Here is a 23,983-nt window from a genome sequence, read left to right on the forward strand (position 1 = left end):
CCTGAAATACCATTTCCTCCATACTGTCCACTTTAGTATACTATTAGTATGATTGTTACTGCTACTGTATCCTCTTATGTTGACTATTGTGATATCAATGTTGGACATTTCTACCAACCAATCTCTCTCAAATTTTAATTTTGTTCATTTACTGTTATTCCTAAATACACAAATAAATTTCCACCTCAACTATGAAATGTCCCTTGACCATCATAGACAAACCAAGGTAACATCACTTCTAAGTCAGTTTACTACACATATTCATGTTAATTACATAAAATTCGTCATATCAGCAATAAGTTAATCTTGATTGTCTTGACAACATAAAGATTGCACTGCATCTAAAGACTTTTCATAGATACACTTATGATAATGTCTTTTAGATATATAAACCATTTTTTGTTGTTTAGCATTAGGCTGTTCAGACAAATATTTGAAAATAATATAGTAATTATGATTAAATCAAGAAAGATAAGGAATAGAAACTCTTAGGGTTTTGTTTCATTGGCAATTCCTCTTCATTTTTAAAATTTTTGATCTTATAGATAACATTATTTTCTCTATAAAAACTTTCCCTGTAAAATTAATATTTGGGGTTCATATCAATTTATTTTTATATACACTTAGAAGTTAAACCAAAATTAAATGTTTATTCACAATTCCTGAGAGGTTTTTTTTTTTCTATTTTTTGTTAGATTTCCATGCACAAAATAGAACTCACGTGAAGTCCTTCAGTGAAGCTTTCCGAAGAGCAGAGGCATCTGTAGGGCTGGCTGGTTGTGTTACAATTACTAGCATGACCATGGCACTGACATCTGTGAACATGAACGTCATCACACAACAAGTCAACATATATATGCTGAAGGCCCTATGAATACATACTCTATGTGACTATAACCAGAAAGTCAAGCACACTTGATCAATGCAAAATCATTTTCTCTCCAACCTGTGTGATTATTCATGAAAGTATTGAATTAATCCTGAGGTACTAGAAGTACTATCATTAATATGCAGACTGCACTGGATTTTAAGGGTAATTCTCAAGCCTCTCTGGAAATGGGAGCAAGATTGTGTACACCTGCTATACATATAGTAAACTCATTAAGGAAAGGCATTTACTGAAACTACTCAAAGTGCTGTTTACGAATTAAGGCTCAGAACAAATTTTAGAATGAAGTTAATAAATTTCAATATTTTGTAATTTTTTTCAAAATCAGATGGTGGATAATTAAATAACATTAGCTTTTCTTTATGTTATTGCTTAATTTTTTTAAAAAAAAGCTTTCATATATTCTGGTTTGTTTTTAAAGATATCCCTTATTCTCAAGTCACGTCATTCTTCTAGAACAACCCAATTGTGAATATAATCTATGCATATTTCCATATTAGACAGTGTTCTGCCTAGTTTTACAGCTATCAATTTTTTAAAAAATACTGTAAGTCATGCTCTAAGTTATGATCTGAAATTTAAGAACACTAAGGGCGTAGCAGATCTTTCTTCTATAGTAAAACAACTATCTCTATTGAACCATGAATTCTGGACCCAAGCCTTACTTACAAACTGTCTGGTACTATATAGCTACAAACTCTCTTCTCTTTGCTTTCAGAAATATTTTAAAATTGCACTATTTCTCTTTGCTTTCAACAATGTTTGAAAATAATATTCTTGATCAAACTAAGTAAAACATGTAATAAGTTAGATCTAAAGCAAATTCCAAGTATTGTAACTCCCCCCACCCAGCTAAAGATTGCTCTTAGAGTAGAAAATTATTTCAAAACATGAAACTGGAATTATCTTGTTCTAAAATCTTACTTATTGTATTTTTAAATAAGTATGCCTGATATAAACCTCATTGGAAAAAAAAAAGAAACCACTCATTAAAAACAAAATTTATAGTGAAAACCATTCTCCAGTAGCAACCCTTGTATACACTACCTCCCACCGATGGTGATTTCATCCACCGCATAATATCTGTGACTAAGGCTGACAGCAGCCTCAGTTGTATGGTACTGCCCTTGGAAATGAAGTCTTATCTGTGTGGCTTTGACAAATTCTTGAAGAGATGGGTTATTATAGAAGTCATTGAATCCAGGACGAAGTTTCGGCCCAGGTGTCAGAACGCTGAATGTAACATTACCATGGGAGTATGGAGTAAAACTGTTGATAAAAGAATATTATCTCAGGGAAATCTATTCATAATCTCAACAAAACAAATCACAACTTTGAGACATTACTACACAATATCAGTAAATTCTTTTTTGGGGGGTGGGGGATACTGGAGATTGAGCCCAGAGATGCTTACCTACTGGACCACATCTCCAGTCATTTTTATTTTTTATTTTGAGACAGAATCTCACTAAGTTGCTTAGGAACTCACAAAGTTGCTGAGGATGGCTTTGAACTTTACAGCCTCCTGTATCAGCCTCCCGAGTCGCTGGGATTACAGGCATGCACCACCACACCTGGCTTATCAGTAAATTCTTAAATTCTTCATTCTTTGAAAATATATTCCATATATTTCATGTGCAAATGTTATAGGACCATCACAGAAAACCATACATACTAAACATGGCTGTGAGAACATAATGAAAATTCTATTTATGTAGATAGCTTGCTAAACAATTTTAAAATTACCTATCAAAACAACAGTGAGACTGTAAACAAGAAATATTCTAAATTCTTTCATAAAAATTTTAAACATACTTTAAAAGTTTTTGGAAAAGAAATACAAGAATCTTCCTCAAAAAAGTTGGTGATGGAGGGAGGTCTATACCAGACTAGTGAATTGTTTAACCTATTGTTCATTATTAAGCCAAGAGTCAATTAAAATTAATTTCAAAAAGTTCATACTTGGGAAGCTGAAGACAGTTGACAGAATCAGGCTTTTCCAAATCCCCATTGTTTTTCATTCCAAAAACACTGCAATTTTTAGCAAAATATTGCCAGTCCTCCCAATCTAAACCATCTTCCTTCTTTCTTTGAATCCTTATTGCTGTTGGTTGTGGACTAAAGAATTGAATGATAATGTAAAATACCTGCAAATGAATAAATTAATTATCACTAAAGTAAAAGTCTGACACACGAGCATAAATCAAACCATGGAATTGCTAGATTCAAATATAATGACTTACTTCCTCATAATTATAATTATTAAATATTTATTGAACATCCAGAAACTTCATAGACCTATAGTAAAAGCAACACATTCCGTAACTGTATATTAGTCCCTCTTCTCATAGATTTTGTAAATCATGGTACAAATTAATATTAATTTTGCTAAAAAGACATGAAAAAAGAACATTACTTCCATGAAATAAATGTCATATAGGCTCTTCTTTTGTAGATTTTAGAATAAGCACCTCAGTTCCTACTAATTTGCACTGCTTAATAAAAAAGAGTATTTCAACATTTCCTAAATATCATTTGCTAACAAATATTGAAGAAATTAAGCCTTGAATATCATCTTTTAGATACTTTGATATCATACATTATAAGATGCCACCTAAGTTTATGTTCAATTTCATTGTATCTCTAAATAAATATGTCCAAAGGGTAACTCCAAATACCCATGAATGTGACCTTATTTGGAAATAGGGCCTTTGCAGATAAAGTTAAGGAGAATCTCTCAAGATGAGTGGATGTAGAATGGATCTTTCCAGAAGAAGGAGGAGGAAAATTTACTCACACTAACAAGGAGGGAGGGCCTATGAAAATGGAAGCAGAGCTTGGAGTGACACTTCAGTGACCCCAGGAGTCACCAGAAACTGGAAGAGGCTAGGAAGGATCCTCCCAGAGTCTTTGAAGGGAATATAGCCCTCTCAGCACCTTGACTTTGTATTTCGGGTCTTCAGAACTATGATAGAATAGATTTCAGTTTCTTTAAGACATGTTGTGTGTGGGGATTCATTGCAGAGGCCACAGGAAAGTAATGTATATCCCGTGGTTTCTACTTACCTGATACTGTCCATTTTCCAAATCCATTGAGATAGTCACTCCTTGATTAAGCTGGGTAATGTTTGTAAACACATGTGAAATCCACGAAGTACTGATGTCATTATCATTGATGAATGAGAGAGGATGTGCTTCTGGATTCAGCCGTAACACTCTATCATTGGTTGTGTCTTCTGCATCATTAGGGATGCAGTACCGCTGGACCAAAGGGTGGATGCGAGGGTGACTGCCAGGGCAGCGGCAATGTGACTGGACATGCAATTGAAACAAATCTCCAGAGAAAGCTTCCAGAATCTCTCTGTGGGAATCATAAGGAAGACTTAAGAACAAATAACACTAATAGAAGGTCTAAGAATTATTATAAGTGAATACCATCCTTTTCATGTTTTAATGAGTAACCATTTAGCTCTAATAATTTTCTAAATGGAACATAACATAAAACCTGTCCTTGACTAAATAAACATCCTCATTCTCATAAAAGGTATATCCAAAACAGTAAATTTTTAAGTATTATGTCTTCACATCTAGAAGCATGCAGTCCTTGCATGGTTTTTCACGACATGTATTTAAATGTTATAATATGAGGAGCTGAAGAATGTGGTTCAGTGGCATAGTGCATGCCTAGTGAGGCTGTGGGTTCAATTCCCAGCACTACAAAAATAAATTAATAAATATTATACTAATTCATTGTACCTATTTGTGATAATGTAGAAAAGAATCCTTTACTTAGGTTGTTCAACTAACTTACCACTGAAAGCAAACAGTGGAAATAATGAGACTTAAATAAGAGTTTCTTGTTCAACTGTGGAAAATAAGAAGAAAACAAGTATCATTTTCTGCTTCTGTTTTAGTGAATGGACTGAGGCCAAGGCCATTTGTCAATGATTTCCTGTGACTCATTTGTGCAGATTCTGGCACCCTGAAATGTTTCAATGGCTTCAGATCACATGGCAGCTGCCAACAGTCAACTATGAATGCCAATTCCAAGCAGATATATTTAATTTTTCCATTAAGGGAAATATACTTGTTCTAGATCAGCATTAGTCATTCTATTTATGGGCATTCTTCCATACAACACCTTTCCAGGCACTTCAGGTAGGCCAATGCCAGGAACCAATGACCAGCTAGGGAAACCAGACTGCTTTCCTCGGATCACAGTGAGGTAGTGAAGGAGCCAGGCAGATTTTCCATTCACTAAACCATGTGAAGTGACACCTTTTCCTTTAAATCACATCGATATTTTTCAGTTGACAACAGGCTTTGAATGGGACCCACAGTCACTATCCAGTATGAAATCTTTGCCCTCCAGGAAAAACTTCCCAAAGAACTACTGCAACATGACACTTCAGTATTTTAAGCAACGGTGATATGAATGATAGCAAGGCTGGTGGCAGTCCATCTCCTCAAAAGTGTGTTCAGGTGTTACAGTCTCCTTTATTCAGGCATCTCCTGATCATATAATTAACACAAAAGGGAGGTTTAAATTGTTAATGGATCTGCCACAGACCATAGTATCACCTCAAGAGCAATGCTTCTCAAATCCATTAGAACTGTTCTTGAAAAATTCACCACATGAATCTACATATGCCTTAAAGAAGCATGAACAAACATTTCTCTTAGAGATCCTCAATAAAAGAAAATTAGATAAATTCATCTATATAATGATATACTATTATAACATCAGATCATAAATCGAGAAAGAAACGTCAGTGGCCATCTTCAGCAAAATTTCATTGGGATTTTTCTAAGCAGAATTGAAATCGGTTGTTTTTAAGGAGAACTGAGAAAGAACTGCACTGACTGTGAAGATGAGGAAATACTTCATAAATGCTAGCCCATGTCTATAATATTATTTATTCACTGGAAATAGACAAAAATATAACAATACTTCAAATATTCATTTTTTAATCTCCAAGGCTAATAGCCCAGTATACTGAGACTTTCCCATGAACCAAAATAACTCATCATTTTCTTTGTGCTACTTTCTCCAGTAGTTATTTATTCAATAAAGCAACTTTAAAAGGCACATGTAGCAGTTTTGTGAGGTATTAGAAAATCTCACATATAGAATAATTAAACAAATGTAGCCCTAATTCTATAAAATATTCACAAATCACATTTTCTGAGAGAAAATCCATTGTAAAGAATTTATCCAATTATATTATGAGGAGTTACCAAGAGAATAGCAGTGGTGAGGAACAACCACACACTTGGCCAAAGCAAACACTGTAAAACATTAACTAGGTGATTTGACAAATGCCACAAAGTTGAAAACACTATAGTGTCAAGAGCTATCTATGAACTGTGCATGGACCAAACTGGCTTCATGGCCATTGAATAGGAAAATCTGGTATCTGGGAATTTCCAGTGGCACTCCTGCTAGTAAGACTGCCCAGAGACATTTGAGTTCCTATTCAGCTCTGCCAGGTTCCACACAGCACCAGAGATGGGGTGATCTGCTGTAGCCACCTAGCCACAAAGACTCCCAGAGATGAGTGTGGCTTCCCAAGATGCTAATCAACCTGTTGACTGCAAGACACCATGAAGCAAGACTCCATCCACTGAAACCTTATCCCTGACTTTGATGCTCTCATACCAAAAAAACTTATAAACCAATGGTACAGAACAGAGGACACACAGATAAACCCATATAAATACAGTTATCTTTTATTAGACAAAGGCACACAAAAAAAACATATATGGGAGAAAAGGTAGCCTTTACAACAAATGGTGCTTAGAAAACTGGAAATCCATATGCAACAAAATGAAATTAAGCCCCTACCTCTCAGCATGCACAAAAGTCAACTCAAAGTGGATCAAGGACCTAGGAATTAAACCAGAGACTCTGCTTCGAATAGAAGAAAAAGTAGGCCCTAATCTTCATCATGTGGGATTAGGCCCCAACTTCCTTTATAAGACTCCTATAGCACAAGAATTAAAATCAAGAATCAATAAATGGAATGGATTCCAACTAAAAAGCTTCTTCTTAGGGGAAAAAAAAACAATCAGTGAGGTGAATAGAGAGCTTACAGAATGTAAGCAAATTTTTACCACAAACACATCAGATAGAGCACTAATATCTAGGATATATAAAGAATTCAAAAATCTTAACACCAAAAAAATGATAATCTAATCAATAAATGGACCAAAGAACTGAACAGACACTTCCCAGGAGATGATACATAATCAATCAACAAATATATGAAAAAATGTTCAACATCTCTAGCAATTAGAGAAAATGCAAATCAGAACTACTCTAAGATTTCATCTCACTCCAGTCACAATGACAGCTATTAAGAATACAAACAACAATAAGTGTTAGTGAGGATGCTGGTGAGACTGTGAATTGGTGCAACCAATATGGAAAGCAGTATGGAGATTCCTTGGAAACCGGGGAAATAAACCACCATTTGACCCAGCTATCCCTCTCCTAGGTCTATATCCAAAGGAATTACAAACAACATACTACAGGGACACAGCCACATCATGTTTATAGCACCACAATTCACAATAGCTAAATTGTGGAACCAACCTAGATTCCCTTCAATAGATGAATGGATAAAGAAACTTAGTATATATACACAAAGTAGTATTACTCAGCATTAAAAGAGAATAAAATCATGGCATTTGAAGGTAAATGGATGGAGTTGCAGAATATAATGCTAAGTGAAATAAGCCAATCCTATAAAACCAAAGGCCAAATGTTCTCTGATATAAGGGTGGTGATTCATAATGGGGATGGGGGAAGCACGGAAGGAACAGATGAACTTTAGATAGGGCAAAGGGGAGGGAGGAGGGGGGAGGAACATGAGGACAGGAAAGATGGTGGAATGAGATGGACATCATTACCCCAAGTATATGTATGAAGTCACGAATGATGTGACTCTACTTTTTGTACGAGAGAAATGAAAAATTGCACTCTATATGTATAATATGAGTTGAATCTTATTCTGCTGTCATATGTAACAAATTAGAATAAATAAATAAAATTAAAAAAAAAAATCAAAGCCAGTTTTTAGATGTTCTGTTCCAGATCCTACCAGGACTGGAAGAATCTATCAGGTGCTGTGCTTTTAAAACCTATCCTTTGATTTTCTCTTACTTCAGACTATATTTTTCTCAGGTGTTTTATTCCCTCCTGAGCAGGAAAATTACCCTGATGAGGTGCTAACTGCCTCGCAATACTGTAGTCTTCATAGTACTCTTATTTAAGTAAATTCAGCATTTATCTTATACTCATGGGTTTACAATACCACATCTTCTTACCTGTTTGTAAGTGCCACTTGGTATAATCGAAAATCTTGCATTCTTCCAACAAATTGCTCTAATCCTGTCAAAAAATATATATATATATATATTATATATACATAAAATATATATGCACACACATAAAATGAGAAGACTTAGCTTACTAAAAAAATGCATAAAATGTCAAGTAATACTCTTTAAAGCTATAAAATTTTAAAACATGTTCATATCATGAGACCCTTTCAAATTCTTAGAGATCAATATATCTATTTTCTAATTCTACACGAATAATAGTCATATTTGTCTCCATAGACATTGTAACACTAAAGTCAAAGTGAAAACTTTGACTAGTTCATTTACTGATATAACCTATGGCTTTTCTTCCCACATCAAATTTCTGTGAAGTTTATAAACCTATAAATCTATCATCTCATCAGCCCTAAATTTTATTGTCATCTGCTTCCAATCTCAATTTCCTACCTGCCCTGTTGGTAGCAAGACCAACAGCATGTACTTTCCACCCATTCTAGCTCCAAATTCCAGGATGTCTGTTTGGATGCTTTTTCATCTTAGATTAATGCCTCATTTAGAAAATCTCCAAAAAATGAGGATAAATTGAAAAGCTCTTGCTTATGGGTTTCTCTTTGTTACACATCTCAGTAGCATTCTAGTTTAATCTCATAATTTCATCACCCTCTGAGAATTCTTCTGAGATAAACAGGTTCAAAGACAAATCTACATTGAATTAGATGATCTTCTAAGGCACAGGTACAAATCAACCTTAATCCATCTAATATTGTTTGGTTAAGTTGTTTGGTAAATATTTATTTAGGAAAAAGAGGGAAAAATGTAAGAAAAGCACCATCTTTTAAATTTTTGTTATGTTTTTAATAAAGGAAAAATGGGTGAAAGGTAAAATTCTAGATAGTTTGAATCATGAGGACACAAAATGGAATGGGACTTAAAGCACAATGCCATTGGAATGTTTGGTTCATCTTTGCTGCTGTCCCTTGGTGCTGACTTACAGGAAACCACACAGAGTTAGCATCCACCTGATGAATAAAGATGAGGAGCAGAATTAGCAGAGTTGTCTCAGGTGTTGATCTCAGAAGCAGGACAGGACTAATGAGCAATGAAGGGGGCAATTTAGGGACAAAAGGTGTGTAGGTGTGTGTGTGTGTGTGTATGGGTATATACATTTATGTGATTTATATTCTCATATTTATTCACATTTAAATGATGGATTGAAAATTAAAATGACATATTGAAAAAAATAGAATATTTGATATATAAATATTTCTTCATGAGCATAAACATTTTCAATTAATGTATTTAAAAAAAAACATTTGTAGGCTCTCCCTCTCTGCCCCTTGGTCTCAGTCTTTTTGACCCTACAAGCTGAGGACCAGAGGAAGGTGGTATTCTAAGTTGCCTCCTCATCCAACTTTCCTCTGGCTAGAGTTTTTCTCCCTATTCATCCAAAATCAGACAACTAAAACAACTGCAAGAAATTGTTCCTTCAAGTGACATTATGAGGACAAAACAAAACATCCAATAAAACTTTTTAGAAATCATTAGATGATTTCCAACACAGTTTACTTTAAAAATTTTAAGTAACTATAAGAAATAAGAAAAGCATGGTAAACTCTTCCCTTAAGGATTAGTAATCAGGCAGCTCACTTTGTAATACGTTGACCTGAATCCAGGATCTAAAAATTTTTTAAAAGGAGGAAAAAAATGGGAAGAATGCATGTGAACCCAGCTAAGTCACATGTGCTCGTGTGATGTTGTTTGGGAGGGGTAGGACAGACAGACTGAGGAAATCGCTTCTCACTGTGTGAATTCTCCTTGTAACAGGGAATGTGCCAAGAAGCTGGATTTGCCAATTTATTCTTCCCTTCACCTATCCCCACCCACATGCCATCCTCTTCCTTGCATTCTTCACACTCTATATTGCAGATCTATGGACCAAATTGTTCAGGCCCCACATCGCCAAGCTTTTTATTCCTTAGGTTTTACACTTGAATTTGCCTCTGTTTTAAATCTTCCTCCCCCACCCCCGTCCTTCGTGTCTCAGTTTTGAGATATACCCTGTGGAAAAGTTTGGGAGGCTCACAAGGGTCCTTTGAGCTCCTGTAGAACTGTGCTGTGCGCTCCCCATTCTGTTTTACAAATACCCATTTAGTCCTCTATCTTGCTTATGAAACATGAAAGGATATTAAATACAATTCCCTGGCAAGACACACAGTAGTAATTGGTCTTATTCACTGGTCCAGTCCTAGCTCATAGACAAATTCCTGGCATGCACTAAACTGATCAATAAATATTTAATAATGATGGAAAAAGGAAGAAGGAACCAAAGAGAAAAGGACAGCGATGAAGAGCTATACTGGCTGCTACAGAAAACAAGTGGGGTGGCAGATCTGCAAAAACTACAGGGCCCCTTGAGAAGTATAACAAGGGTCACATGAAATTAGAGATTATGACTTCACATTTTCAAGTTAATTGATTCCCCCAAATATGTTGGCAATCCAAGAGAAACATCAAGTGATTAGAGGTATCTGGGACCGGTAATTTTCAGGATGCATTAAAACAGGGGCCAAAAAGGGTAACATTTCAGTAGTAGAGGAGATGCACCACTGTGCTGATGTGGATAGGGACAGGAGATGGATGACAGGTAATAAACCCGCAGAAAGAGAGGAGTCACCATCTCAGTGCAGTCAAAGAACAGTGGTGGGAGTGAGGAAGTACTTGTTTGAAACAATTGCACTACTCACCTTACTGTAGGTTAGGGACACACAAAGGCTGAGCAGCACCAGTGCTCCCATTTGGAAGCACTGACAGATGGAACAACAGGAAGGTTCCCACCACACTCAAAGCATGCTTGTCCACCAAGAAATTCATTGTTCTGCGCTGAATTGTATCCCCCCCCCAAAAAAAAAAAAGCTACGTTGGAGTCCTCATCCCCTAATATTTGTAAATATGTTTTTTTATTTGGAAACAGGGTCCAAATAAATATAATCAAGTGATGACAAGCTCATTAAGGAAGGCCCAAATTCAATATGACTTTGTTCTTTATGTATGAGAGGAAAATGCCATGCAAAGACAGTCATCCACAGGGAGAAGGGAGTGGGATCAGAGGAGAGACTGACGTGGTGCAGCTACAAGCAGAGGAACACCGAAAAGCTAGCGGGGGGGGGGGGGTATGATTCCATTCACGGTTTTCAAACAGAGCATAAACCTGCAGATACCTCGATGTTAGACTTCTAGCCTCCAGAACCATGAGAAAATAAATATCCATTGTTTTTAGATACCCACTCTGTGGTACTTTGTCATTTCAGCCACAGAAAAATGATATAGTGATCATTTTCTATTTTTGTCCTTATGAAGAATTAAGAAGAAAACAAATTTTTGTAACATGTATTTCATGTCATTCAACTTATTTTATCAGTATAAAATATCATCTTAAATATCATCTTAAAATGGTTTACATAGACCCTCTAGATATTTTTTTTTTCTTAAGGAATCAGATTACAGCAGATGGGGAGAAATATTTCATGATTTTGGAAGGCCTACCACCACGGAAGGAGAGGAAGAATGATGAACACTGATTTTTGTCAAAACCTAGACCATGGCTTTAAATGTCATGGTAACTTCATTCTTTTATGTATTTATTCATTTACAAATATTTATTGGGAGCCTATTATGTGCCAGACACTTTCATGGCAGCCAAAGATACATCTGTTAACAAAAGAACACCCTCACTTTAATGGACTTACATTCAAGCAGAGAGGTAAACATAGTAAATGAGTGATAGAACATTACAAAAATAGAAATATAGAGCAGGGTAGTAAACATGGTTGAATTTTATTAGAGATGTTTTTTCCATAGACAGTCCTCCATGATAAAGAAGGAGAAGAAGTGAATCATGCAGACAGGGGCAAAGTGTCCCAGGCAGCCACCAGTGAGTGAATGCACAAGCCTCTAAAGCAGTGTACTTGGTTCATTAGAGGAGCTACAAGGAGCCAACTTCCTGAAGCAGAATAAAGGAGAGAAAGGCCACTGGAAGATGAGGTTAGACAAATAACTGGCTGGTGGGGACGGAACTGCAAATTGTTAAAAGCCTTATAGCCCATTGCAAGGACTTTGGTTTTTATCCTGAGTAAAATGAGAAGCCACTGGAGGGCTGTGGGTAGAATAATGACATGATCTCAGGTTTATTGAAAAGTGTTGAGATTAGAATATGGGGTAGAAGCACAGAGGCCAGCAAGGAGGCTGTTGTAGTCATCCAGGTGAAAAAAGATGAAAGTCAGACCAGGGTGTTAGGAGTGGAGTTGTTCCACTCAATGCTGAAAAATTGGAATGCACTTCATATATTTTAATAATAGTTAAAGGGAAACTCTGCTGCAGAGGGATAATGAAATCTATTTTATCATCTATAAAATAAAAGGGCTGGGTTTTATAACCTTTAAAAATCATTTTAGTTTTAAATTTTGGAGTCTGTGATGGGACAATCATCACCACTGCTACAGAATTCATATTTGAAGGAAATTTTTTAAAAGAGAAAGCTTTCCAAAGACCTAGAATTAACATGAATCATTCAGACCAGGCATGAAAATTATGATTTACAAAGAGAATGCTATAAAATATTTCAAGGACACTGTCATAGGGATGGATTTTACTCATGCCTTTGTTAGTTGCCAAATTTTTAACAACAGATTTTCATTGAAATAAACATTCCATAAAGAGATTCCTCTTTGAAAAAAAAATTTCTCATGGCAAAGATAGGTCCACATTATATAAATCGATGAGGGAAACAGACATGACTCATACAAGAAAGACCTCATAGTTGTCTAGTCAGAAAGTAGATAGGTAATGACAGAAAAGAAGCAGGACTGCATTACAACTGGGAGGCACTGCCAAGATGGTTAAATGGGAAAACTGTAGAAAAATAATCTAATATATAAGTCGTGAAGAAACAGGTTTGCAATAAGGCTAAATAAAACATGTCAGAGCAGTCAGAAAAAAAATGGAGTTACTTCAATTTTCAGATAGCATGATTATCTACTAAGAAAACTCCAGTGAATTTACATGAAAGCTACAAAAATAAGTGAAATTAGCATACATTCAGTATATTAAAAAATAAATTCTATTTCAATATGCAAGTAATAAACCAATAGAAATAGAAATTTAAAATTTTAAGTGTCATTCATTTTAGCAACTAAAACATGAAATACTCTTTATAAATCTAATGAAGAATGATGGTGTCTATGGTTGAAAACTACAAGACACTGTCAGAATAAATAATAGGAGGTCATCAGAAGTGAGAACAATTGAAAATTCTCTCTCCCCTAAAAGTAATGCTAACACTACTAATAAAGAGTGTTAGATCAAGTTTTTCAGAACTCTGGAAATAAACCACAGACTTGGAACAAAGTGGAGCATGTTTATTTTTAAGTGGCCAAATATTGGTTTAAAAACAACAACTTTGCCTTTTCTCATCCTCCTCTCTGAAATGCAAAGTTGTTTTGAAAACAAACAATCTACAATCAGACTGAAAGCAAGCAGTCTTGAGGCCCCCCGAAAGAATCAGAAGAGGACTGGAACTCTTTCAAAGCCCCACCTTAAACAATTGTAATTAGTTGTCTGGGCATACCCTTAAAAACACCACTAGTAAGTCTTGAACTCAGTTCACCTATTGGGAACAGTCTTTTCCCTAGGCATAGTCATGGAAAATAATCAGTGGCAAGTATTTAAACTTGCAGTTGACTAAGTCACAAGTAATAGATGAGAAAAACAGTAAACCAACCAAAAAACTCAAATTGAGAAGCTAGGGAATGATGTGCCCATAAGCATCTTCGCAAAGTTCTGATATATGCTAGGAAATCTGGATGGCTATATACACCCAAAGGGCTATGTACATTCCCAGGTATGCACATATGCTCCAGAAAGACCCGAGAAGAGCCTAAACTCCCACCTCTGCTTGATTTTAAGGCTCTAGGCAAGCAGAAAGTTGTGACTAAAGAATATTAAACTGCTTAGTGTTAAGGGCATTGTACACCATGCATTCCTCAGCAAAGACTGAAAAACTCACTGGGTCTGGGCAATTAAGAAATTCTCTGTCCAATCACTAGCTGATCACTAAGCTAACAAAACATAAACTTCACTGGCCATTTATGACAAAAGAATAAAAACACAGAATTATTTCAGAAAGGTTAATAATCAAGCAAACTCCAGCAATAAATCCTAAGATGAAAAAAATCTTATTTCTGAATTTTCTACATTACATAGTTTAAATATGTGATTCCATCAACAAAAAATTATGACACAAAGAAATTAGAAAGCTTAACCTATACACAAAAGGAAAAATGGGCAATAGAAATTGGGTCAATTATTAGTCCAAATTTTAAACTTACTAAACAATGACTTTTTTTTCATGAAGAATTTAAGTTTATATGCTGTCAAAACAATGTTCTGAGGATGGTGGGAGGTTGTGGCTTGTAAGCAACTTTGCTCAGCACAGTTTTGTAAGGTCCCCCTCTCTCTCTTAGAGAAAGAATTTAAACAAACTATTCAAAATATATTCAAAGAACTAAAGAAAACTGTGTCTAAAGTACTAAATGAAAATATGAGAATAATATTTCAACATAAAAATAAAGAATAAGAAAATCACTTGATAATGAATATCCAGGTACTAGTCAGAGCAACTAAGCAATACAATAAGGATGTTTCAACATTGAAAAATATACAGAAAATTTATATAGATAGAAAATTCCACTAACATCTTTTAAAACTAATGAGTGAGCTAAGCAAATTTGCAAGTTAGAATTTCAATATTTAAAAATCAATTATATATCTATATATTATCAGTGAAAAATCCAAAAATGAAATTATGTTAACATCCACTGTACTTTCACAAAATAGCAACAACAAATCTTTAAGATTGGTCCTGGACCTATTAAAATAAATTACCTCAAGCTGACTGCAACAGCACACATCTGTAATCCCAATGACTCAGGAGGTTAAGACAGGAGGATCACAAGTTTGAGGCCAGCCTTGGCAACTCAGACTTTCGACAACTTAATGATACCCCGTATCAAAATGAAAATAAAAAGGGTTGGTGATGTGGCTAAGTGGCAAAATGCCCCTGAGTATCCCCAGTAACACCCCCCAAAAAGGTACATCAGTTTATAAAATCTATCTTATGCAAAATTTAACTCAATGAAGATCATAGATCTAATTAAAAACTATAATACATCCAGAAGAAATCACAGGGAAACTCTGCTTAGGCAAAGATTTCATAGGTTTAAAACAAAGACACAACCATGTAAGGAGAAATACAGTTATAGGATTGAACTGGACAACCTTACAGATTTCCTTAGGAAAATCCCTGATGAAGTGGATCTGATCCAGAATCACATAGGAATGAGGTGGGAATTGAAAGAGCTGAGCATGCTGAAATGTCTATCATACTCAATCCCAAGTAATAGCAATAAGAAAATGAGAAATAATAGAACAAATAACCATCCAGAAACAGCAGCCTGAGACTGACCTTAGGATATACATCAAAGTATTCTTTACCCTTACTTCATTTCAGGGGAGAGATGTGTTGTTTTAAAAAGGTTCTTAATATTAATAATAACAAAGATAGTCAACAATTACTGCATATTAAGTAGAAGGCCATTTTCCAAATGATTACAGGCAAACACAATGTTATTTAATCCTCCTAAAAATACTATTGCAAGATATTCTTTTTTTATCTAATTTTATAGATGTGGAAACTGAAGTATACAAATAATTAACAAATTTTACCAAAGTAAAACAGATCATAAATTGGACAGTAAGGACATGTTCTAAAAGTAAAAAAGAAAAAAGAAAATCATAGGCACAATCTCATTTTTAACCATTGATGCAAAAATTAAATTAAAACTATTAAATTAAAACTGTTATGTATTGAAAACTATCTTATACAAAAATAAAAAACCTAAACAAGTAGAAAGACATGGGAAATTTCTTAACAAAGGTCGTAACAAATGTCTTATTTAAAGGTAAATGCAAAAGCATTTTCATTAAAGTAATGCCAAAGTTAAGGATGCCTTTTCTATCACTTTACATGGGCACAGCAACTACTAGATACCACCATCAGTCAAAGGAAACAAAAGATATAAGAATTCAAATGAAATAAATATATGGTTTACAAATTACATGTTTTTTTCTACATAGAGAATACAAATAAATCCATAGTAAAATTATCAGAATCAATAAATCCTTAAAAATGATAGAAATAAGAATGATATAAAAAACAACAATATTTCTTTATAGCAGCAAATATCGAATGCAATTTATTAAAATATACTATTTATAAATTCACCAATATCTTGAGACATCCAAGAATAAATAAAATTCAACAAATGTATGAATATCTTTTTCACAGAAAGTTATTAAAAGTCAAAAAAGACAGATAAATACAAAGATTATCATGAATGAGAAAATTTAATATAACAATATAAAGTCTCCCTAAACTGTTATATAATTTTAATTCAATTCTAATGAAAACAAAATCTCTATAGGGACTTTGATGAATGTTGATCCAAATATTCATTTTGGGGAATAAGACCTAAAAATAGTCATTTTGAATAATACTAGGAAGAAAGAACTTACAATTTTTAAAACATTTTCCATTTATTTGCTAGAATTTAAACTGATTACACATTATAGGCAATTTGTATTTTTCCAGTTTTCCTTTTTTAATTTATATATGACAATGGAATGCATTACAATTCTTATTACATATAGAGAAGACAATTTTTCATATCTCTGGTTGTACACATAGTATATTCACACAATTAGTGTCTTCATACCTATACTTTGGATAATAATGATCATCACATTTCATAATCATCAATAACCTCCACCCTCTCTCTTCCCCTCCAACTCCTCTGCCCTATCTAGAGTTCATCTATTCCTCCTATGTTCCTGCTCCCTATCCCACTATGTATCAGCCTCCTTATATCAAAGAAAACATTCAGTATTTGGTTTTGGGGGATTGGCTAACTTCACTTAGCATTATCTTCTCTAACTCCATCCACTTGGAAGCTATTAAGCATACAAAACAACAATAAGTGTTGATGAGGATGTGGGGGAAAAGGTATACTCATAGACTGCTGGTGGGACTGCAAAAGAACTTACATTTTAAGATATCAAAACCTAGGCAATTGCTATCCTTTTGGCAAGAAGTTAATTAACCTGACCTCTGAAGCAAAATGTTAAACACACTATCATAACATTGGAGCTTGAGATATGAACCAGGTGGCTTTAAAACTCAGTAAGAAAAGTATAGGTACTCAATAAAAAGCAATGGGACATACATACCAATAAAGATGAGTAAATTAAATCTCTACCTCACACATTATTAAAAATAATAATTTCAGGAAAAAAATAATAGCCTATATTATGTCAGTATAAGAAAAAGTTTCTTAAATAAGATATAAAATAGATGAACCATAAAAGAAGTGATTGATATATTTGCCAATGTTAAAATTCAAAACTCTGCATGACTTTCAAAAGTTAAAAAGTCAAGCCACTCGAGGGAATGTTTTTGAATCAGCAAAACTAAAACATTTGAAGTACAGATAATAAGCATAACTCCAACTAATAAACTGAAAAAAATAATGCATGTGAAAATTTAACAAGAGGTAGACTAGAATAATTTAGAGAGAAAAAAATTTGAAAGCCACATAAACATATCTTTTTGAATCTTTACTAGTTAATAATGGCAATAAAAATAAAACAAAAAGGTGTACTTTATACTTATGATTTTGATGGAAATTTATGTCTGAAAGCAAAACATGTTGGTGAGGACACAGCCAGGTGTCCTGACGCTGCAGGAATACAAATTGGATCCACCACTTCAGAGCTTATGGAAACTTTCATGCACAAAATCCCACAAACACACACAAGGAGACACAATATTAACACAATTTTATAAATTAACAAAACAGAAAACCCAAACTTTAAATAATAGTCTATGCTTCTTTTACGAAATAGAATATTAGTAGAGCAGCTAAAATGAATCAGCTGGATCTTAAAATTGAGAATATCCAAAAACAATTTTTTTATGTGTGTGGGGGGGTTAAAGATACATTAGTGAATGTATCAGAAACCATGTGTTTAAATTTTAACAATGTAAAGATAATAATATATAGTATTTAGAGAAAGATAATAGTCTGAACCATTTGAAATAGTTAATATTTCACCATCTTTAATATACAAAAAGGCAAATCCATATGGCTCAACAGAATATTAAACACATTAAAAAACTCATGAGAATGGTAGATATAAATGCAGAAAGGAAGAGGATCTTTATGAATTTTTAAAAAGCATTTAACTCCTTTTTAAAATTTCAAAGTGATAAAATAATAGAATTATTTTATATTTATATTTTTATATTACCTAGAATACTCTATAATTTGAAAAAACAGATATCACCGTCAATATTGAACCAAAATAAATGGATTTAACAATGAGTCAAGATTAGCTTTGCTCTTATAAAAAAAAATTAGTTAGACCTAGAAGTAATAATTGACATAGATATCTTAAATAGATATCCACCAGTAGGTTATAAATAACTAAAGATAACTTAAAATGTTTAGAAGAAAATACCTAGTATGAATTCAAACAGAATCCTCATTCCTAAAAGTAACAAGGCTTAAAATACTGAGCTTTGACAAAACTATTAATAGATTCATATATGTAAGAAATAAATCCTCAATATGGTACAATAAAAAGCAAATTAGTGTTTATTCAACCAAGACTTTGTAATGACCTTTCATAATTTCTATCAAGAATTCAAATTGAAATTAAAATCATGCATGATAGGGTCAAGTTAATTATCTGATCTCTCCTCACCTCATTGATGACACTAAGAAAATTTTGTTTTGAAATAAATTAAAAGCAAATGATTAAAATCCAGAACTTCAAAATATGATGATTGTAGGATGGAGAGCCAAAGAAGTTTAATTTTTCATGCTCACTACAGTAAAGGCTTCATGCCAAAATTTTACAATGTGTTTTCTGGTTTTTTTATTATTACTGTTTTTAGGCATCAACAGCAAATATAAATATATTCTATGGGTGTAGCTGAACCATAGAAAAGAAATAAAGGTCAAAACAAAACTCTTAATGTAGACAACAACCAAAAATGCAAGCATTCGATACAGTCATATAATTAACAGATTATTACTTACAGTTATGCAATATATATGCTATTAATGAATCCCTTGAATTGAGGAAAATTTAAAAAATACACATCCAGGATCAGTAGTTGAAATCAGTAAAAGATATCTTGAAGAATTAGCAGATGGCTATAAAATATTCAGAAGTAATCAATAATCATCAGGGAATATAGCCTCATACCATTTTTACCTCAGCCATTTCCTTCTCTCTTTAGAGCCAGGCTTCTCCAAAATCTGCCCTGAAATCTCCTCCCCTAACTATTTAATCTCATTTAAGATTATAGATTGGGCTGGGGATGTGGCTCAAGCGGTAGTGCGGTCGCCTGGCATGCATGGGGCGCTGGGTTCAATCCTCAGCACCACATAAAAATAAAATAAGGATGTTGTGTATACCGAAAACTAAAAATAAATATTAAAAAATTCTCTCAAAAAAATAAATAAAAAATAAAATAAAATTATAGATTGCCCCTTTTCTGTCTCAAAAAACTTAATGTCCATTCTTAATCACTACCATACCAAGCGTGATTTTCAGTTTTATAACTTCTCATTCTCTTTGATACTCTATTAATGGATATCGAAGATCTTCTTAAAATTTCTTATAATTTTCTTCACTTGGGTTCTAATATTCTGAATTTCTGGACCATGTAGGAACCTCCTCTGCTACCTCCCTTCACCTCAACATTTCCCAAACACCTATCTGTAGTTCTATATTCTTCTTCACTACATCTGCTCCTTCAAGGATTGCTCCTGCCTATAGAGATTCAAAAACAATTTCTATAAATACTTTCTAATCTTTACATCACTTGGTCTTAAATCAACCTGCAATTCCAAATTTTTTCTCCCAAATGATCTTTTGCCATTTCTACTTGGATATTTCATTTCTACTGCAAATAAGGAATGAGCATTCATTCCCCCAAATTTACTCTCCCCCTCTATTATTTTACACTCCTCTCGCCTCCCAAGTCACTTCCTTTCCATTTCCTATTTATACACATACGCAATTTCCGGATTTCCATTTTGGTGTAGATAGGAAACACCTTTGACCATTGTTTTCCCTTACTAACACTGTCTGCTCAGCTATTTATACTCCACATTTTCCATTCTCACCAACCTACTTCATTAGATATCACTTCTGGAATAAGGGCACAGAGAAATGAGACCTTCAAACTGATTTAAGATGAAAAGATTTCTACCCATTGTATGCTGCCCTTCAGAGCTACCCATCCATTCATTTATTCAGCAAATATTTATTGAGAAGCTATCATGTTAGAGGCAATTTCCTGGCTCCTGGGATACATCAGAGAGCAACGGCAACCCAAACAGCAACAACGACAACAACATAAAAAAAAAAAAAAAACCCCTGCCTTCACAAAACATATTTGAAAGGAAAAAACAGGAATACACAAAAAATTTAAATTGTATGATACATATTGTTGTTAGTCAGATTCTTGTTGCTTTGACAAGTACCTGAGAAAATCAACTTAAAGGAGAAAATGTTTGACTTGTAATTTCAGTGAGGATCCAGGTTATGGCTGGACAGCTTCACTGTTTGGGGTCTGAGGTGAGTAGAACATCATGGTAGAAAAGTGTGGCAGAGAAAAATCTGCTCACTTCGTGGTAGCCAGAAAGCAAAGAGGCAAAGAAAAAGGGTTCCAGGACAAAAAGATCCCCCTCCAGGCACACCCCCAGTGACTGACTGCCTACAACCATGCCCTACTGGCTACAGTTTTCACCATCTCTCTGTAGTCCATTCAGTTATCAATGGATTAATTGACAGATGAGGTCAGACCCCCTCATGATCCAGTCATTCTCAAAAGACCTACCTCTGAACATTGCTACAGTGGGGAAAAAGTTTTTAACATATGGGTCTGTGGGAGACATTCTAGATCCAAACCATCACACACATTAAAGATAGGAGGTATGGTGGGGGGAATCCAGCAGCATAAGGAAAACCTAAAGTGGGAAATTGGTGTTTGAGATTTTAAACAGGGAGATAGGGTAGGCTGTTTTGAGCACACCTGAAGCAGGTAAGGGAGTCAGCCTTATTTATGTATAAAAGCCCTAGAAGTACACCTCACATATTCAAGAGAATAGAAGTTCTCAATGTTAGAATATTAGAAAATGAAGTTCTAAATTCAATAGAATAGAAGCAAAGAGAGCACAGGAAAAAAAATAACAGTAAGAAATCAAGTCAGAGAAATAACTGCAGTCAGTTCATGGAGGTCTTACAGGCCATTTTAAGAATGGTGGCTTTGACTCTAGTGAAATGGGGAAACCATCAAGCATTTGGAGCAGAGAAGTAATATGTCTAATTCCTATTTCCGAGAACAACTCTGGCTGCGGTGCTAAGTGTAAAGTGGAGGGCCAGGCAGAACAGTGTAAGGACCACACAGAAATCCAGGCAAGAGCTGCTATGTCTCAGACAGGGATGTTTGCAGTGTACAGTGGTGAGAAAGAATCAAAATTTTGAAGATGTCAACAGGATTCCTTGTGATACATAAGATGTTGAATATAAGAGAAAGAACACTAACAAGGATGACACCAAGTTCTTTGCTCTGTATTGGTAGATAAATGAAATCGCCCTCACTAGAGATGGGGAAGACTAGGGGTGAAACAAAATGTAGGTCAAAGTAAGAGATCTAATAAAGAACTGGTTCAGTTTCAGAAAATATAAGTTTAATTTTAAAATATGAATTAAACATTCAAGTGGACATTTTGAGTAGTCTGATGTATATAACCGTCTGGAGTTGAGGTAAAGACTCTTGGGGGACAGAATTAAATTTGGAAGTCAAGCCATTTAGATGATATATAAAGCTACAAGACTGGAGATGATCATCATAGGAATGAGTAGACTTGAGAAGAGAGCCACATATTAAGCATCTTATGACCTAGATACCAATATTAAGAAGTCAAGAGGACATAGTAAATCAAAGTGAGAACTAACAACTAGAGATTCAGAGACAAATCAAGACGTGAGGATTTTCAGATACCCAGTGAATAAAGCATACCATAGAATGAGTAGCAATCAACTTCATTACTTGATGCTACTGAGTCAAATAAGGTAAAAACTTAAAGTTAACTGTGAGATTTACTATGTGAAGGTCAGTAGAGATCGCACAAATGCAGTTTACATGTAGTGGTAAGTTACAGCATTGACTGCAGTTGATATACTTGGAAAGGAGAAATTAAAGATCAGTCTGGGAAAAATACTTCAGGGAATTTTGATAAAAAGGAAGAGCAAAAAAAATGAAGTAGTGGCTGGTGGCAGAAATAGAGGTTAATGTTTTTAAAAGGAAAAATAATAATGTCTCTATATCCCTGAAAATGTATCACTAATACAAGATATTGTTTAAAATATAGAAAAGCAAATAGGGAAAATATTTCCAGTTAGAGCCAAATTTATATGTCAGATTTAGCATAAATAGCAGTGGGAATAGATAGAAGTTCTTTTATGATTTGCGTTGATTTTCATAATGAATAGGAGACAATGTCAGCCCAGAGTCAGGATAAGAAGTTCAGGGAGAGAAGCAAACATAAATGGTCATGAGATAGGGAAAGTGAATGGAGGAGGGAAATACAGAATGATTACAGGACAGCATCTTAGCATGTGTGGTCATCAATACAAGATGAGACTAGTCAGCCTGACTCAGAATATTTACCCAAAGCTGTGGTACTGCTAAGGCCATAGCAGAAGCCAGACAAAGGCAGTAGAATCAAGGTGAGTGCAAGGAAACGATAATGATCGACCATCTATAACATGAATCTTACACTGGGAACTAAGGATAGTTGAGATCTTTTGAGTGAAGATTCCAAAAGAATTGGGGGATTGCTGGATTCAGGTAAAAAGAATACCAGATAATCAACACAATTATATATCTGACAGAGTGTGATAAATGTGTGTGCTATACAAAGTGATTTAAAGTTTTTTGTTTGTTTTTTGTTTTTGTTTTTGTTTTTGTTTTGTAGACAGAGTTGCTAGGAGGCACTGAGATTAAAAGATATTGCTCTGCACAGAAGTTACATGACTACTAGTTATCAAGATGAGCCAATAGATTTGTAACACAAAACATGTTTCAGTTTTAAAAAATAGCACCAAATACATTTCAGGCAAGCCAAAGAAAACCGATATGAAAGTTTAAAAGTCAGAGATAAAGTAAGGACCCATAAAATTCTCTAGGAAAAATTAGAGGGTGTAACTATAAGGTCAGTCTCGTACCAATATAATCTTGGAGGCCAATTGGTGCCTTTTTTGTCCAGAAATCCAGAGACCATTCATAATTAAATCTAGAGGATTACAGAGTTAGCACAGAGTAGTGCCAAAGAAAGCAATGAAAGGCGTGTTAGATTCTAGAATGATAATTTGACTTCCACCTCTGATTTAAATCTAAAAATTTGCAAGAAAACATAAGTGGCTGGCAACCTAACAAGAGCCAGAAAACTTATAAAGTCGTTTTAATCCCATCAGAAAAAGGAGGTCCCAAAGATACATAAATGAATTAAACTCTATATAGTTAGAATCCTTTCATAAGAGATGAGTCTAAGGCTGCAT

General features: G+C 34.4%; 1 protein-coding gene across 1 annotated transcript in view; it reads right to left on the reverse strand.

Moving 5' to 3' along the window:
• The window catches only part of Ush2a (usherin), a 763,436-nt gene that overhangs the window by 666,147 nt on the left and 73,306 nt on the right, over positions 1–23,983 (reverse strand). Inside the window, exons 4-8 of the mRNA XM_046438452.2 lie at positions 8,219–8,282; positions 3,956–4,250; positions 2,852–3,036; positions 1,937–2,158; positions 722–815 (exon numbers count right to left, since the gene is read on the reverse strand). Of these exons, the coding sequence (XP_046294408.1) occupies positions 722–815; positions 1,937–2,158; positions 2,852–3,036; positions 3,956–4,250; positions 8,219–8,282 (860 nt within the window). The remainder of the gene's footprint in view (positions 1–721; positions 816–1,936; positions 2,159–2,851; positions 3,037–3,955; positions 4,251–8,218; positions 8,283–23,983) is intronic.

The sequence above is a fragment of the Marmota monax genome, unplaced genomic scaffold (genome assembly GCF_021218885.2).
Source record: "Marmota monax isolate L192 unplaced genomic scaffold, Marmota_monax_Labrador192_F-V1.1 WCK01_AAM20220418_F8-fsc00118, whole genome shotgun sequence".
Lineage (NCBI taxonomy): Eukaryota > Metazoa > Chordata > Mammalia > Rodentia > Sciuridae > Marmota > Marmota monax.